This window comes from Rattus norvegicus, chromosome 15 (assembly GCF_036323735.1).
Source record: "Rattus norvegicus strain BN/NHsdMcwi chromosome 15, GRCr8, whole genome shotgun sequence".
Lineage (NCBI taxonomy): Eukaryota > Metazoa > Chordata > Mammalia > Rodentia > Muridae > Rattus > Rattus norvegicus.
The window spans coordinates 86,308,286-86,325,048 of record NC_086033.1 but is presented as its reverse complement, the minus strand read 5'-3'; the positions used below and the strand labels follow the sequence as shown (position 1 = coordinate 86,325,048).

General features: G+C 44.0%; 2 protein-coding genes across 6 annotated transcripts in view; one reads left to right on the top strand and one right to left on the bottom strand.

Annotated features, from left to right (window-relative positions):
- The window catches only part of Fbxl3 (F-box and leucine-rich repeat protein 3), a 19,884-nt gene extending 16,339 nt beyond the window's left edge, over positions 1 to 3,545 (top strand). For 3 of the 4 annotated variants that reach the window (XM_039093401.2, XM_039093402.2, XM_006252442.5), the window contains one exon: positions 1,063 to 3,544. In XM_039093401.2, the coding sequence (XP_038949329.1) occupies positions 1,063 to 1,706 (644 nt within the window). In that variant the 3' untranslated portion in view covers positions 1,707 to 3,544. 4 annotated transcript variants of the gene reach the window in all.
- Cln5 (CLN5, intracellular trafficking protein) lies at positions 3,370 to 16,763 on the bottom strand. 2 transcript variants are annotated; one of them, XM_039093400.2, is made up of 4 exons: positions 16,494 to 16,763; positions 13,860 to 14,046; positions 12,180 to 12,405; positions 3,370 to 8,936 (listed from the first exon to the last, which is right to left on the bottom strand). In XM_039093400.2, exons 1-4 carry the CDS (start codon positions 16,613 to 16,615, stop codon positions 8,425 to 8,427), a joined length of 1,047 nt encoding a protein of 348 aa, XP_038949328.1. In that variant the 5' UTR covers positions 16,616 to 16,763; the 3' UTR covers positions 3,370 to 8,424. The 2 variants fall into 2 exon arrangements, with proteins under 2 accessions (XP_038949328.1, NP_001178618.1); NM_001191689.1 differs by having other exon boundaries at positions 6,902 to 8,936; positions 13,881 to 14,046; positions 16,494 to 16,615.

The following is a 16,763-nucleotide window of genomic DNA, read 5'->3' as shown; positions in this document are numbered from 1 at the left end:
TATCATTAAATATCCTTCAGAAATTCTGAAATTCAGCTAAATTTGTTCTTTTGTTTTCTTTTTGAACAGTATGTAAATTACTAGTTCAATTTTTTTTCTCCATCTTTATTAACTTGGGTATTTCTTATTTACGTTTCAATTGTTATTCCCTTTCCTGGTTTCCAGGCCAACAATCCCCTAAACCCTCCCCCTCCTGCTCCCCTTCTTTATGGGTGTTCCCCTCCCCATCCTCCTCCCATTGCCGCCCTCCCCCCAACAGTCTAGTTCACTGGGGGTTCAGTCTTGGCAGGACCCAGGGCTTCCCCTTCCACTGGTGCTCTTACTAGGATATTCATTGCTACCTATGAGGTCAGAGTCCAGGGTCAGTCCATGTATAGTCTTTAGGTAGTGGCTTAGTCCCTGTAAGCTCTGATAGAATTTTTCTTACTTTTCAAATATTTTGTTTCATTTATATGGTCATATTGTATCCCCTTTCTTTATATTATGATTACATTTTGAATTTCAGAAACTCCTCTAGTCTGTTCTAGTTGAACATGAAATTTTTCTCCAACTGTGAGTTTAGTATTTTTTAATGATATGACAGCTGGCGCTCCAAAACTGAGTTTGAAGCCAACCCTGGGCTACAAAATGAGTTCTGGGGAGGGAAAAACACAGTGATGCCCTACATTTCTAGGATAAATCTTACTTCGTTATGGCAAATTTTTGAAACGATGGTGGTGATTTTCTTGAGTTATAAATGAGCAACAAGGATATAGAATTGGTTTTATAAGATAAATAATATGAGGGGTTGGGGATTTAGCTCAGCGGTAGAACGCTTGCCTAGCAAGTGCAAGGCCCTGGGTTCGGCCCCCAGCTCCGAAAAAAAGAAAAGAAAAAAAAAAGATAAATAATATGAGTGGGTATAACTTGTAATTCATTATCACAACTGAAGTTTGAAACTGCGTTAATTGGTGAAAAGGGAAATGTGGGTATTTTCTAGGACATGCACTTGATTAAACAGTTGAACAGGTAAATTTTACAATAATTTCTAAGTAATTGGGCGTTGTTTCTTCCCCCTGCCAGGGATTCTGTGTGTGGCTGATCAGTGTCATGGCTTACGGGAGCTGGCCCTGAACTACCATTTGCTCAGTGATGAGCTGTTGCTCGCACTGTCTTCTGAAAAGCACGTTCGCTTAGAACATTTGCGCATTGATGTTGTCAGTGAGAACCCGGGACAGACACACTTCCACACGATCCAGAAGAGCAGCTGGGACGCCTTCATCAAGCACTCACCGAAGGTCAACCTAGTGATGTATTTTTTCCTGTACGAAGAGGAGTTTGACCCGTTCTTCCGTTATGAAATCCCTGCCACTCATCTTTACTTTGGGAGATCAGTCAGCAAAGATGTGCTTGGCCGCGTGGGCATGACCTGCCCCAGACTAGTAGAACTGGTAGTGTGTGCCAATGGCTTGCGGCCCCTTGATGAAGAGTTGATTCGCATTGCAGAACGTTGCAAAAATCTGTCAGCTATTGGGCTGGGGGAGTGTGAGGTCTCATGTAGTGCCTTTGTCGAGTTTGTAAAGATGTGTGGGGGCCGCCTGTCTCAGTTATCCATTATGGAAGAAGTGTTAATTCCTGACCAGAAGTATAGTTTGGAACAGATTCATTGGGAAGTGTCCAAGCATCTTGGCAGGGTGTGGTTTCCAGACATGATGCCTACGTGGTAAGGGACTGCATGACAGGGGGCGTGGTGAGTGAGTAGCACCTTCCTTTTAAGAAAACGCATCCTAATAAACGTTTATCTGCTCGAGAGCTGTAATTCTGTTTTGTGGCATAGAAATTTGGCATCTTTGGTGAGCTTGTGTAATGAAGGGCGTTTGTCGGAAGACCTACAGTTTGGGTCAGATAACTCCTTTTTTTTTTTTTTTTTTGCAGCCTAATAGCAATCAAATGTTTAAAAATTAAAAATGTTGTTCCATATTTGAAAGTAATATCCAATTATGAAAATTAAGTAATTCATAGTCTGAAGGAAACAACCTGAGTGTTGTAATATCTCAGAAGTGTACTAATAGGTTTTCTGAAATGTTCTCTATGCATTTTTTTAAAAAAAATGTAAACTTGACATTTTAGGGTCTTCAGTTCTAAATACACCTGTTATAAGGTGTTTAATACAGCTCAGGAAAGTGAGCATTCTGTGAGAGACATGTATGACAGCGCTCAGAAGACACTGGGTGAATGTTTTCAAACATAATGAAGCTGTTTTAAAAATAAAGATATAAATATCAAAGAACTTAGAACACTGATAAATGTTGCCGTGGTTATTAAGGAGGGCACACAGAGAGAGCCGGGATCAAATCTAGAGGAATCTGTGGAGTAGGAGAGAGCTAGCACTTAGCTTTGTATAAACTTTAGGTCCCTGTGTAAAATGCTAAACCACATGCACTCTTTGTTCTGTCACTAATGTCCTTGGTGCCTGAGGCTTTGTATGTAAAGGAATGCTTTACTCTCTCTAAATCTTTATTTAAACTAGTCTTAAACTATTACACAACAATTTAAATGAAAATTTTACTTAAAAACCCAACTGAAATAATTAAAAGTAGAACTTTATAAATTGTTTCAGAACAGTTTGATGAAAGAATATTAGTCTCAGTGAACCGTAGTGATGGCTCATGCTTTCAAGTTTGGAGTGACATAGCTACAATAAATACAGCTTTAAAAATGAAAGAGTATCTGTACAGCTCAGAAACACTAAATTAAAAAAAATATATTTCATTATAACTCGAGTAAATACTACTCAGTGAACTGGAACATTTTAATAGGAAAATACAGTTTTGTGATTGTCAATTTGGTTGAAACTGGTATTTTATATTTAAGTTATGTAGCTTTTCCTATTACTTTCATACAAATAAAGGTAGATTCTAGACTCTATATAGTATAAAGATACTAAGGTTTGGGGGTCTTTGTTCTGTTTTGTTTTTTTAGGTACTGTATGAGCTTGGGTTCTGGGCACTAGTGCTAACAGACGCCTGCTCTGAGAGAAGTTAGAAGTGGTTCACCCCAGCAGCATGTTTCAGTGGGGCTTTTATAAAGCCTGAGGCTATGGAAGCTAACAGTCCTAAAGACAGATGACCTAACTAAGAACAAAAGAGAGTGTGGCTTTCTACACAGCTTAAACTTCAGAAGTGATGGCGTTCTTTCAGGCACGGCAGTTGAGAAGGAAAAGACCGGCCCAGAGTTCCACGTCAAAGGCAACTCTGAGAACATTTTACCCTTACTGAATAGTAGGGAGCTCTGGCTGTATAGGAAATACTTGTGCTAGTTGGTTAGGTTCTGGGTTATTTTTTTTAACTTTTCTGAACAACATTGAAAAATGGATTTGATGGTATATAGTCAGTTTTACTAACCAAAGCTTTATTTGAAAACTTAACTTTTTGTACAAATTGAATTACATGCTTGAATACTTTAAGTCACTTTATAAGCAAAATGCATAGCATTTAATTTGTTTATACTGTAAAATATATGTTAAATGGTTTTATCAATTTGAGAATAAAGATAGTTACTACTGCGGTTGTATTTTTATAACTTTAGAGAACTAATCAAACATATACTACAATATATATTATGATAGCTTCAGAATCTATTATATGGTAGTCTTTTAAACAGTCTACTTTGAAGATACAAAACTTGGCACACTGATTCTATTCTGATGCTCTAATACTTGTGAAACTTACCGTGAAATATAAATTCTTTTATGATTAAAAATAAGGAATAGCTTCTTTATATATTCAGAATGAAAGCTATACTCTACTTGGAAATATGACTCTTGGGGTTAAAGCTGGTGGATTCTCTTGGCAGTTGTTAGCATGCACATCATTCATGACTACTTGTAAGTCCAGTTCCAGAAGACTGACACCTTTGCCATCCCTGGGCACCTGCATTCATTTACATAGACAGACCTAGACACTCACACATAATTAAAACAAGGATAGATATTTTTACAAAAACATTCTTAGAGTTTTCTTTAGCCTAGCAAGCCATATTAGAAATCTATATAAATCAGAATAGTTTTAAAACAATAGAAATTAATGTATCTTAAGTAAGTTTCAGGAAACAGTCCAATTTGCTGTAATTGGTAATCTAGGCCATCTTTTTAAAATACGCCTTGCTAAACAGTAATAAGTTACTGCAATCTGTTTCCAAAACCTGTTTCTATTTGAGGCCATTTTTAGTGTTAGCAAAAAGTAAAAAGTATCACCTGTTTACTGGCCTTAAACCCTTCTTTAAGATAACAAAAGCATTGTCTCAGAGAGTTAAAGGTTATTCTTAGAATTAATTAATAATCAAAATGTAAATACCTGAATAGTTCCAACAAGGAAGAAACTCTTGAAGGCAGTCAGAAGACCTTGAAGCTACCTGCACATTCAAGGGTAAATACAAATGTGTTTCTTTTCAAAAGTTGGCGGGGTGTGGTGGAACAGACAGGCTGTTCAGAAGGCTAAGCCAGAGGATGCACATTCAGACACATTCGGGGCCGAATGAGCTATGAGTGAAAGGCAACCTAGACCTTGTTTTCACAAAGTTAAAAAGGATTGTAGGAATGTAATAGTTCAGTGGTAGACCGCTTCCCTTCCGTGAGTGTGTGTGGGTGTGTGAGAGAGAGACAGACAGACAGATATCCCTAGGCTCAGTACTCCCAGACACATCACATGTGAGACAGACTGAAGAATGTATTGTTATTAAACACTTTGTATATAACGCATTTTGGTCATTTTCCACTCTCCCTTACTCTGCCGTCCTCTCTTGCCGAACTCCCTTCTACTCTCGAGTCTTTTTTTTAACCCTTGGAATCCACTAACTTTAATTATGAGAGTTGCCCACATGAACAGGGTGGGAGGTTACGGAAACACGGGCAGTTTAGGAGTGGCAGTACCACTGGAGAAAGTGACTTCCCCCACCCCCCACCCCCATACAAGCTACCAGTAATTTGTGAAGGGTGTGGCCCTGAGCCCCATCCCCATCCATGACGTAATGTTTATAACACCATCTAGGGCGGATAAACAGTCGCAGGTACACATTGCAGAGTGCAGTTTCCACTGCTTGCCTAGATGGCAGCCTCTCATGGTGCCCCTTGTGATCCCCTAGCCCTTGGTTCCTTCTGCTGTCTTTTCCGTGTGTACTGGGCTTTGGAGGGAGGGACGATAGATGTCGTGTTTAGGGTCTTATAATGTTTTTCCTGTTGTCTGTCTAGGGAGCCACTATTGAATAGAGGTTCTGAGTGTTTGAGTTACTTCACCTTTTAACTGTTTCCTTCTATCTGCAACAGTAAATTACCCATTAATGAGCCAGATTCGTGGGTGATATGTTTACTCTGAAGCCCTAATAGTCAAGCTCTTAGAAGAAATATTACATGTGTGTAAAGTGAACTGACACAGGAATAGGAAAATACCATAACTTACATGGCAACAAAGTTTAATCTGTAGATCCTTGTTTTTGACAAAAAAGCAGGAGCTAAACACTGGCCAGGCAGTCTCTTAGAGCAGGAGACCTTAAAAGGTTTTCCTTGGCTTAAAATCTAAAACTGAACTTCACCCTCTGCACAGTTCTGTCTTTGCCAAAGCCAGAGATCCCAGAAGGGAGAGCCAACTTTCTCCCTGATGAGCATGCCTGTCTGGGTCCTAAAGCATCACTGACTGTCTCACGGGGAGCCAATGGCTCAGCCATTCCCCATGCTCAGTTTCTGCTGCTTTAAATACAAAAGAGATCTAGACTCTGATGTTATCCCAGAAAATCTACTCTGCTACACAAGAACCCTCTTTTATAGCTCCCGTCTATGAATCTAGTGGAACCCCTTGCCTATGAATTGCATTGACTCAGTGGAAATTTTTTGTGACTGTGAGCTTCAGGTGCCTGGAATTTTAAAGCCCAACCGAAGCAGTGCCTTCCAAGTCAGAGACACCCCGTTTTGCCCAGGTCACTTTGATTTCCCTACTACTGTTTGAAAGATGTTCTGAGTCACCTAACTTCAATCACTGTCTTTTACCTTGTATCCATTTCACAGCTTGATAAACTCTTGGGGAATCATGTGACTCGTGCCTCTCCGCCATCACCATCTGACTCAAGTGCTTTCACAAGCACTTCTCATTTAACGTTCTCCACAAAGAAACATTTTGCCTTTTCTTTACATTTAATTCCTTTTTACTTTACTCATTCACTTTACATCCTGCTCACTGTTCCCCTCCTAGTCACCCCCTCCTCCTATCCTTTCCCATCCCCCATTCCTTCTCTTCTGGGGGGAATGGGCACCCCCTGAGTTTACCCCCAACATGCCATGTCCATGTCTCTGAGAGGCTGGACATTTGATCTCCACTGAGGCCAGACCAGGCAGCCCAGCTAGACAACAGCTTTTGGGATAGCGCCCTGTGATGGTTTATATATGCTTAGCCCAGGGAGTGGCACTATTAGGAGGTATGACCTTGTTGGAGTAGGTGTGTCACTGTGGGTGTGGGCTTAAACCGGTCACCCTAGCTACCTGGAAATCAGTATTCTGCTAGCAGCCTTCAGATGTAGAACTCTCAGCTCCTGGATGCTGCCATGTTCCTGCCTTGGTGATACTGGATTGAACTGTAAGCCAGCCCCCAATTAAATGTCTTTTACAAGACTTGCCTTGGTCATGGTGTCTGTTCACAGGAGTAAAAAACCCTCACACACCCCCCCCCCATGCTCTTTAACGAAGTAGAATCTTATCTTAGAAGTCAAGTTCCTTGAGCACGCCACACACCTCCCTTGCTACAAACCAAAGTCTGATTTAAAATGACATACCCGTACAAACCTCTCAGCTTGTCACCAAAGGGCAGCAGGGAAATTCTACCTTTTCCACAGTGACTCAGCATGGTATAGATTAGTGTTGCCTGAGTTTAGCCACTAGATAGTAGTAATGTGAAGATTCTTAACCTCATCCTGAAAACGAGGTCAAAGAGGCAACATCGTTGGGTTGGTAAAGGGGAGGCAGCGGAAGACGGTCCCTCTGTGTATGAGGACAAGTCTACTTCTCCAGGGTAGGCAGAACAGTGCACTTCGTGACTATCCAGTCATCTGGGGTCACCTTGGCTTTGTGGGGTTTAAACAATAAAAAGTAAATTCCTAGACAAATAAGATCAAAGACACAAAGTCCAAGCACCCCCCCCCTTTTTTTCTTGAGGGCTTTTTGTTTTGTTTGTTTTTTAATTAGACTGAATAGAAACAACACAGGCTGGTGACATTCGGTGCATAGATACCGGTATAAGGCCACAATCTGAAGAGGGCTGAAAGGCACCCAGTGCACCCTGAGTGAAAACACAATGCCAGGTCATTTTATCTTGCTAAGCCCTGACTTACACACTTGAGGCTTCTTAAGACAGCTCAGCAGTCGTGTACTAACCTCTCAAGAAGCAGTCAGCTGTTAGGCGGCAATTAAAAACTGGCACCTAATAATATGTCTAATAATAATAATAATAATAATAATAATAATACAATAATGTCTATATTTAAAGACTTTGATTATTGTGCTAGTGTTAAATAGGGAAACAAACCGAACCAACCGGAGTTCAACTGATCAAAATACAGGCCCCGAGAGCCTGTCTAATGCCTCTAACGGCAGCGTAGTGAGCTGACAAGGGTCCCTGACGAAATTCCACCCTTTGCAGAAGGGTGTACTCTCTGTGATGATGGCGGGAGAAAAACCAGAGGACACACACGGGAAGTCAGAACACTTCACCTAGCTGTGTCTGGAGGCAGACACGTCCACGGCTTGTACTGAAGAACTGAAGCCATGTGTAGTCTGTCGGGGTGCTTTTGGTCCCAAGAGAGGCCATATATGCACTCAGTATGTCCCCCCATGCCTACATAGGTGCCCCCAATCTTCATGTACCTGGTAGGTGAGTCATTTTAGAGGCAAGGACATACATCTAGAGATGTTAGGTGGCCCCTGTCACAACAGCTCTACTGTCTTTGCCATGTCTAGAGGAATGCTATTAGGGGGCATTAGACAGGCTCCAGTAATGGCGTCCAAACGAGGCTTTAAGGTTATGTGACTAGAAAGCAGTTCACCTGGACCCCCAGGGCTGTAATAACTATAAAAACAACTATTCTTTAGAGACAAAAAAACCCAAACAAACAAAAAAGTAACCCAAACTAAGAAATATCACTACTGTAACAGAAAAGGTGGCCCGAGAAAACATGTTAACCTTGGGATCAAAGAATCTCCATGGCTGAGATCGAGTAATTGCAACCCATTCACTTTGGCCAATACAATTAAGGTTTCTGCTTCTTTCCGGGAGTCTTGACATATACTGTACTTCCGACAAGGCGCCCCAGGAGGTGAAGGTGACCAAAGACACCAGTGTAGGCACAGCCCCGGGAGAATATGGATGCTGGTGGATGGAGAGTAGCAGCAGCAGAGGGAGGCTGTCACAGGTCGGTAAATGTCGTATGTTGGGTAGGTAAAGGGGTTTCCTCGTACGTTATTTTGACAAAGGGGGGTTTCATAGGTAGAAACCAATACTCAAAGTTATAAAACAGGTAGAACTCTCTGTGCATAATCACTGTGTCAAAAATTTTCAAGAAATTCAACAGAAAATCTTTGGTTGACGAATACCGTTTGAAGGGGCCGTAAAATTTTTTTATGGCCAAAGCAAGGGTCTTGTTTCCTTTGGGCCCAAAAATAGACGTTTCATTTCCCAAGTAAATCGGTTCTCCGCTGTAAAGAAATATTTTCGTATAGTTTGTTTCTATCTTCTTGAAATCTGTTCCAAATTCAGCCAATTTCTCATATGTCCTTAAGACAAAATTTGAACAGTCGTAGGATTCAAACCATGTCTGCGCCCCTTTTCCTGGGCTGGCCCGGACTGTCCATGTCTCGTAATAAATCCCAGTCTCATTGTCCTGCTTCACCCACTCGGCCACTTTGTTAAACGTGTTTCCTGGTTTAAAAAGAAAAAGAAACAAAATAAACTTGCTTATAAAATGTTCTGATCCAATTAAGACCAGGATGAAAGAATAAATACTTTAAGACTTAAAAGCCTACGTCCCACAACAGGTATGCAACCTTGACCCCATTTTCTTCCATTCTTAAGGCCGTTGAATTGCAAATACAGCGGGGATATGGAGAGGGCTCCTTAAACTCTGTAAGTATTTAAGGTAAAGTCAGAGTGACAGTCAAGAGTGTCGGTCTACATCTACCAAAGCCATTCTTCTCTATGCAAGAAGCAAAGGCGAAAAGGGAAGCAAGACCTGGAGGTGGGGAAAGAGGAAAGACAGAAACAATGTAAGAACAAGAGAAAGGGGCAAATTCAGAGCCCCACATGTGGTATGTATGTGTGTGTGTATATATATATATATATATATATATATATATATACACACAGCCACCCAATTAGACAAGATGGATGAAGCAAAGAAGTGCAGACCGACAGGAGCCGGATGTAGATCTCTCCTGAGAGACACAGCCAGAATACAGCAAATACAGAGGCGAATGCCAGCAGCAAACCACTGAACTGAGAATAGGACCCCCGTTGAAGGAATCAGAGAAAGAACTGGAAGAGCTTGAAGGGGCTTGAGACCCCATATGTACAACAATGTCAAGCAACCAGAGCTTCCAGGGACTAAGCCACTACCTAAAGACTATACATGGACTGACCCTGGACTCTGACCTCATAGGTAGCAATGAATAGCCTAGTAAGAGCACCAGTGGAAGGGGAAGCCCTTGGTCCTGCCAAGGTTGGACCCCCAGTGTAGGGGACTGTTGGGAGGGGGTGGATAGGAACACCCTTATAGAAGGGGAGGGGAGGGGTTTAGGAGCTTATGGACAGGAAGGGATAACATTTGAAATGTAAATAAATACCCAATAAAATTAAAAACAGACAGAGAGAGAGAGAGAGAGAGAGAGAGAGAGAGAGAGAGAGAGAGAGAGATGGGAGAACAGCTGCTGAGGAGACCTGCATCCTCTCAAACATGTGAACACCAGCTGTTCCGTTTTCCCCTCTATTGTGCTTGCCCAGATACTGCTGATAAGGCACGCAAATTCCTCTAACCAGCCAACCAAACCTGTTTGTGCTGGCTTCACAGACTGTACAGCCTCCTTGGTGGCTAAGTCTTCTACTTCCACCTCGAACTGGATCAGAAGAATCTCTTCAGACCCTTAAAGAGAATGCCGTTTTTCCTCACAGTGCGACTCTTACCCGGGCATCTGTAGACACAACAGAGCCAGGCCCCTGAATCTCGCTCCCAGCAATCCATTCTGGGGTTACACGAGATTGAGTTCATGAAATAAAGAACTCATCTGTCAAGTGGACCCCTTTAGTGCTTTTAGGGACATAAAATTGCAGTGTGAGAAAGTCTGCTTTAGAACTGGAGGCGTGGCTCTTAGTAAGTGATTTGGAGACGCTGGACTTCCAAACACTGTGTTGTAACATCCAGAGAAGATCAGGGGAAAGGGTTAATCATAGGCAGGGCAAAGAATGAACTCACCAAGCTTAAATTCGAGCAAACGAAAGCATTCTACAGAAAAGAGTGGGCACTGTTGGATGTGATGATCTAATTCTGTGAGGAGGAGGAGGAGGCCATGGACTGGCCTGGGATGCCAGACAGAGGAAGCCACTGGGCTCGCTGAGTCTTGCTGAAAGAGATGGGCTTTCATGGTTGGGATATTGGGGTCATGTAAACTAGAAAGTAGAAGGAAGATTAGAAAAGTGGTGGCTGTGTTAAAAGACTGCAGGTTATTGGGCTGGAGAGATGGCTCAGTGGTTAAGAGCACTGACTGTTCTTCCAAAGGGCCTGAGTTCAATTCCCAGCAACCACATGGTGGCTCACACCATCTGTAATGAGATCTGATGCCCTCTTCTTATGTGTCTGAAGACAGCGACAGTGTACTCATACACATAAATAAAATGTATATTCATATACATAAAATCTAAAAAAGAAAAGACTGCAGGTTACATTTAAAAGACTGCAGCTGTCGATGTGGCCTGTTCCGTCCAGCTCTGTGACTGTGAAAGTGTTAGTCTAGCCGGTGGGCTGAAATCACCTGTTATCAATTCCTTATCAGTGAAAGCCGAAGGGAAGTCTTAGCCTCCCCCACCGAATTTTGAGTTAACGCGTCTTAAAGTGTTGGGTAAAAAAACCCCACAAATACCCTGGTCTTTTCCTCCAAACCTGGGGCCATGTGGGATAATCAGCGTCACAAAGAGGGCTTCCGTTTCAGCGTTCTCTCAATTCAGTGGACAACCAACACGTATAAAGTAAGGTTCACACACCGAGTGAGCAGGCCCTGCATTACCCAGAAGAGGCAATGGGCCGGGAAGGTAAACGGGATCCAAGGTCACAGAATAAGCTGACAAAGTTCCGACGACAAAGGAGACGGCGATACGTAATGCAACAAAGGCAAAATTAACTGCGCCATCAACTTCCCAATACAAAACGGCAGAAAATGCTAAGAGGGGAAACACTTAAACATCACTCAAGAGGACCCAAACATCCACATGTGGGAGGCAAGGTACTGAAGTTTTTTGTTTTTTTTTTTTTTTGGTCCTTTTTTTCAGAGCTGGGGACCGAACCCAGGGCCTTGCGCTTCCTAGGCAAGTGCTCTACCACTGAGCTAAATCTCCAACCCTGGTACTGAAGTTCTTGAGAGAACTGTCTGTAAGGCTCTCCTGCAGGGCTCGAGTCCCACTTACTATCTGGATAGCTCTAACCTGTATTTCACTTTCCCCATCTGAACATGGGAGAAGACCGTGGCGAGTCTCTCAGGAGATGCTGGCAAGTGATCCAAGTAGAGCACTCAGAAGAAAGACAGACCCAGAAGCAGCAAATCCTTAATATTTCTCCCCGTGAGAATAAGTTATAACCACAGTTTCTTTTCAGACACAGTTAAGAGGCCTTCCTAATAGGGCATTTTACAGATCCCCTGTTCCCTATATGGATCCCAGTTTATCTATACACAGCGTTTGTTTCGCTCGTGTTTATAATGGGCAGAGCAGATGAGCCACACCTCTCCTAGCAAGGCTCTACATCAGGATCCAGTTGGCTCGGTGTGTAATGCTATCAGAAGTACAGGTTGCAAATGATCACCTCATGGCAGAACACGACTGAGGGTTCAGTGAACGAATGGAATCTTCTACTCGCACGCTGATGCGGCCATCAAACCCTACGTTGCTTTTGAACCTTACCGGATACGGTTGCAACCAGCGACAACGTCCCGTTTTCCTTCCAGTGTTTATCGTAAATTCCTTCAAAGAAGCAGGCTGCCCCCTGGTTACACCAGAACGGAGCGTTCACTTCGGGCCGAAGGTGGGGAAATGTACAGTTGCCGAGCTGGAAAAGCTCATACCATTCAACTGTGTAGTTCTTGCCCGTCAGCGTACTCCTGAATCCAATGGCATCGTGCATGATTTTCTGTGTAGGAATGGATAACAGGTATGAAATCCTCTGTGAGAGAACCATGGGCCCAGGTCACTCATGGGACCACAAATGCACACCAAGCACAACAACCACTCAAAGGGGTTGCACTTCCGTGCCACCATCCTGGCGGTGACACCATGGCCCCTCAAGCTGCAGGCACACATCACTTTGGCTTTGGCAACTAGGGCTCATTTTAGCAGGGGTGTGAGCTGTGTGAAGACCCTCGAAATCTTCTCACAGCCAAGTAATACAGTAAGCATGACAAGCCTCAGGGATGCTCCAGAAAAGAGTATGCCTACCTCCCAGGGTGATTCACTGAACTGGGAAAGGGCCTAGAGCAGAACTTGGAGAGCAAGAAGTGATTCCTGCCTGTCAGGCCCTTCTTCTCATTCCCAGGAGCTGAGTACAGAAGGAGAGTTTAGATCGTTGCAATGTAACTCCTCCCAAGAACACATGGACTCTTAAAGCCAACAGAAAGTCTTTATTCACAGCCCAGAGGGCTAACATGGGGAACTTGTCCAATTGTGTAGCCAAGAGCCTTAGCAATCTTGGCTTTTTACACACACACACACACACACACACACACACACACACACCCCATATCCTGGTTAACACACTTCAATTAAGAATAATTAGCAGTAAGGGAAGCTACAGATATTTAAAAAACAAACAAACAAACAAAAAAACAAGGTTCATACATTAGCGACTTTCCCAGGATCATTTAACATGATAGATTGGGTCTTTTCTCTCATTTCGGCCAGTGCTGGGCTCTATGTCCTGAGCTTTCAGGTCAGAAAGGTGTCTTGGTGGCTCTAACAAGGTGTCAACTGCGCTAAGGCCTGGGTGCCCATTACATGAACCTTCACAGCAAAACAGAGGGAGGCCAGGGCACAGGCTACTCACGGCAACCTTTGCTCTGTTTTTGAGAAGGCCGAATTCTCTACCCCAGGTTGACTCTGAAATGGTAATTCCCTGCCTTGGACCTTCCAGGTGCCAAGATTTCAGTTGCACAGAGCCATGCAGACTGAGTAGAAACTCTTAAAAGGGCTAAGAAGTATATCACAGGCTGCAGAGATGGCTGAATGGGTAAGGGCCGTGGTTATGCAAGCATGAAGACCCGAGTTCAAAGCCCTGGCATGAACCTAAAAGCCAGTCATTTCCACATGTGTCTGTTACTCTAGTGTTGAGGGAGGAGACAAGCACACTGGCCAACCAGGTTCAGACAAAAACGTAAGCCTCGGGTTCAGTGAGAGACCCTGTCCCAGAGGAATACTGTGAAGGGTGACACCCAACATCCTCCAGCCACTTCACGATTGCAATTAGGTACACACACACACAGAGACATTCACATAAACCACACATACAGAGTTATCAATCAATATGACCTAGTAACCACTGGATTACTCGTTTCAGTCAAAGTCATGACTAAATTACTTAAGCGAAGTTACAAGATCAAGATGCATTCTTACGAAGTGTCCCAGGAGGTCTCCATATTTAAATTCCCAAACAGGGGCTTGTAGCCTTAAGACTTCGATGACGTCATTGTCCTTCATAACTGGGATGGGTGAGCCAGTAGGGCAGAAAGTATACTTGGCTTGACAGAAGGGATCTGTCTTCGGACGGAAGGAGAAGCGCCTGGGAAGAAAGAGAGCCATCACATTACATCTTAAAAGGAATCGCTCTTCTGACACACTTTAGGATCGCAATTTTCATTTCAGGCTCAGTTCTCATTCTCTCTCTCTCTCTCTCTCTCTCTCTCTCTCTCTATCTCTCTCTCTCTCTCTGTGTGTGTGTGTGTGTGTGTGTGTGTGTGTGTGGTGTTACATGTACTATGTGCATGTGTACGAGTGTCTTTACTTGATTGCTTTATACCTTTATTTTTTGAGACAGGGTCTGTCACTAAACTGGATAGCCAATGAGCTTCAAGAATCCGCCTTTCTCTGCATCTCCTTCCATAAGGTTAGAGTTTCAGCTACGCACTGAGCCGTCTCCTCAATCCTCAGCAATTCTTTTATGGAAAAATATTTAAAGCTTAGCTCCTGGTGACTGCATATAAAGGTACACTTGACTTGCTTTCATATACACACTTCCAAAGACATGCTGGATATGAAGTCATTAAATAGACTTTGTATTTTAAAATGAGCATTTACCTAATATTTACTGAGGATCCGCCATGTGCAGAACTATGTGGAGGGGAAGGGGGACAAAGAGTGTGACCCTGTTCCCTTCCTCATCAAGCTTGGGGCTGGAGCTTGGAAGATGTTAAACAAGCCAGAAGGGAACTTCGGTAAGAACGAAACTAAGGAAATAGAGACCTAAGGCACAAAGGAGGAAGATAATCAGTTTCAACCGCTGGCCACAGATAGCAAAGGAAACAGAGAAGAAAGCTAGGCCGGCAAAGGAGAAATTAGTATAAGACGCACAGGAAACACTTCAGTGGCTCTCAACCTTCCTAAAGCTGCAGTCCTTTAATACAGTTCCTCATGTTGTGCTGACCCCAACCAAAAAATTACCTCACGTCATAATTTTGCTACTTCATAAATCATAATGTAAACACCTGACATGCAAGATTCCTTATATGTGATCCTGTGAAAGGGTGGTTCTGATCTGTTGAAATCCCTGAAGGGGCTACAGACATGAATTCAAGCCTCAAGTAGACAGGGGCAGGATCTGTCATGGGAAGTATGAAATGGCATGCTACAGCCCCTGACATGGGAACCTTGAGCCCTGCCTGAGGTCTGAGGATTTTAAAAAGCAGATCTGATCAGGCTGAAGACAGAAAGCTGTCTTTGTTGTATGAATCAAGAGTGGCTGGGGTTAAATTGAGGCTGATGCTAGTCCACAGGCCACAACAATGTTCAAAGCAAAAGACACCTCAACTGGAACAGACTGGGACCGTGGCTCAGCACCCTTGGGTCCCCTCACCTCCTGTGCCTGGTGGCACCTGTGCAAAGGAAAGTGGAAGAATCCTGAGATCGTAAAGGTTCCTGCCCGAGTATTCTACCAGTCTTAACACAGGACAAAACCTTCTGCTCTCACATATATCTATATATACCAGTTGTCAGGTGGGAATGTCAAGTCTGTGCTTCTTTAGAAACAAAAGATCAGTCATCCTCCGGCTCCTGGTATTAAATAAAATACTTTGAGATTTACAGTCTCTTGTTTTATTGGGTATTTAGCCCCGCCCCCTTGTGAATATTTTCATGAAAACCAGCTTCAACCCCGAACTTCTTTTTTTTCCTCACATACATTTAGCAGAACACGTTCATGAACAGAACACATAAATATTTTAAGTTTGGCTACAGCTGGCTTCCACCAGACAGGAGAGTGCTACTATCACTTCCCGTTTTCTGTTCAGGGCATGTGAGAATGACGATTCTGAGTAACCTTCCTAGGATGAACAGATGCAACCAGATTTGGTCTGCAGCCTTCAGAACTAAGAACTCCTTAGAGGAACACGCCATCACTCCACGGTCCTCTCTCCTTATGCTCTTAGGTAAAACATTCGCTTTAAGAGCTGCAGCTCTTTCCAATTCATGGTGTCCACACCAGCCCCACCCGACCCCGAACCTCCTGTGCTTCGTGTTTCGCAATTCCCCACCGGCTGTCAAAACTTAGCTGGGTCAAAGACTGTAATCAGCTTCTCGGGTTCGGAGCCCTACCTACCTCCAGGTTGAAGTGGACCAACAAGGCAATCCTGACTGGCCCAGGGAGGAAATTTCCTGAGCTTGATATTTAGATCAGTAAGGACTCAGTGGAGCAAGCAGCCTGCCAGTAAATTCTGCCCAAATATTATGCAATGACAGCTAACGATAAAGCATGAAATAAATGCAGTGTTTAAACGTTTGAACCTGCTCTCCGAGTCAGTCAGTTGTACTTAAAAGTCACTCCGTGCAATAATGTCACTCGCCATTCCATCCAGGACTCTGAACTGCACTGAACCGATGAGGACCCCCAGTAGCCAACTATTTAGGAACTACGCTCGCAGTGTCGCCCGCAGTGTGCCCTGTGTCCCGGAGCGCGCTGGGACAACGGATCCGCGCTCTCCAGGTCCCCTCCACACCTCGCTCCGTCTCACTCACTTGTAGGGTACGGGCCAGCGTTGCCCAGACGTCGGGGACGCGCCCAGAGTGGCCGCCAGCCCCAGCAGCGCCAGCGCGAGCGCCGGGCGCCAGTGCGCTCCGCCTGGCCCCACGCGCGGCATCCGCGACTCCCTGAAGTCCCGGCGGCTCCCGGGCCCGGGCGTCGGCCTGGCGTGCGCGCCGCCGCGACGACGAGACAGCCGGGCACGAGCACCGGCTTGGGCGTATGACCTCCGGGAGCGTGACGCCTCCACTGTCCTAGCCCAGGAG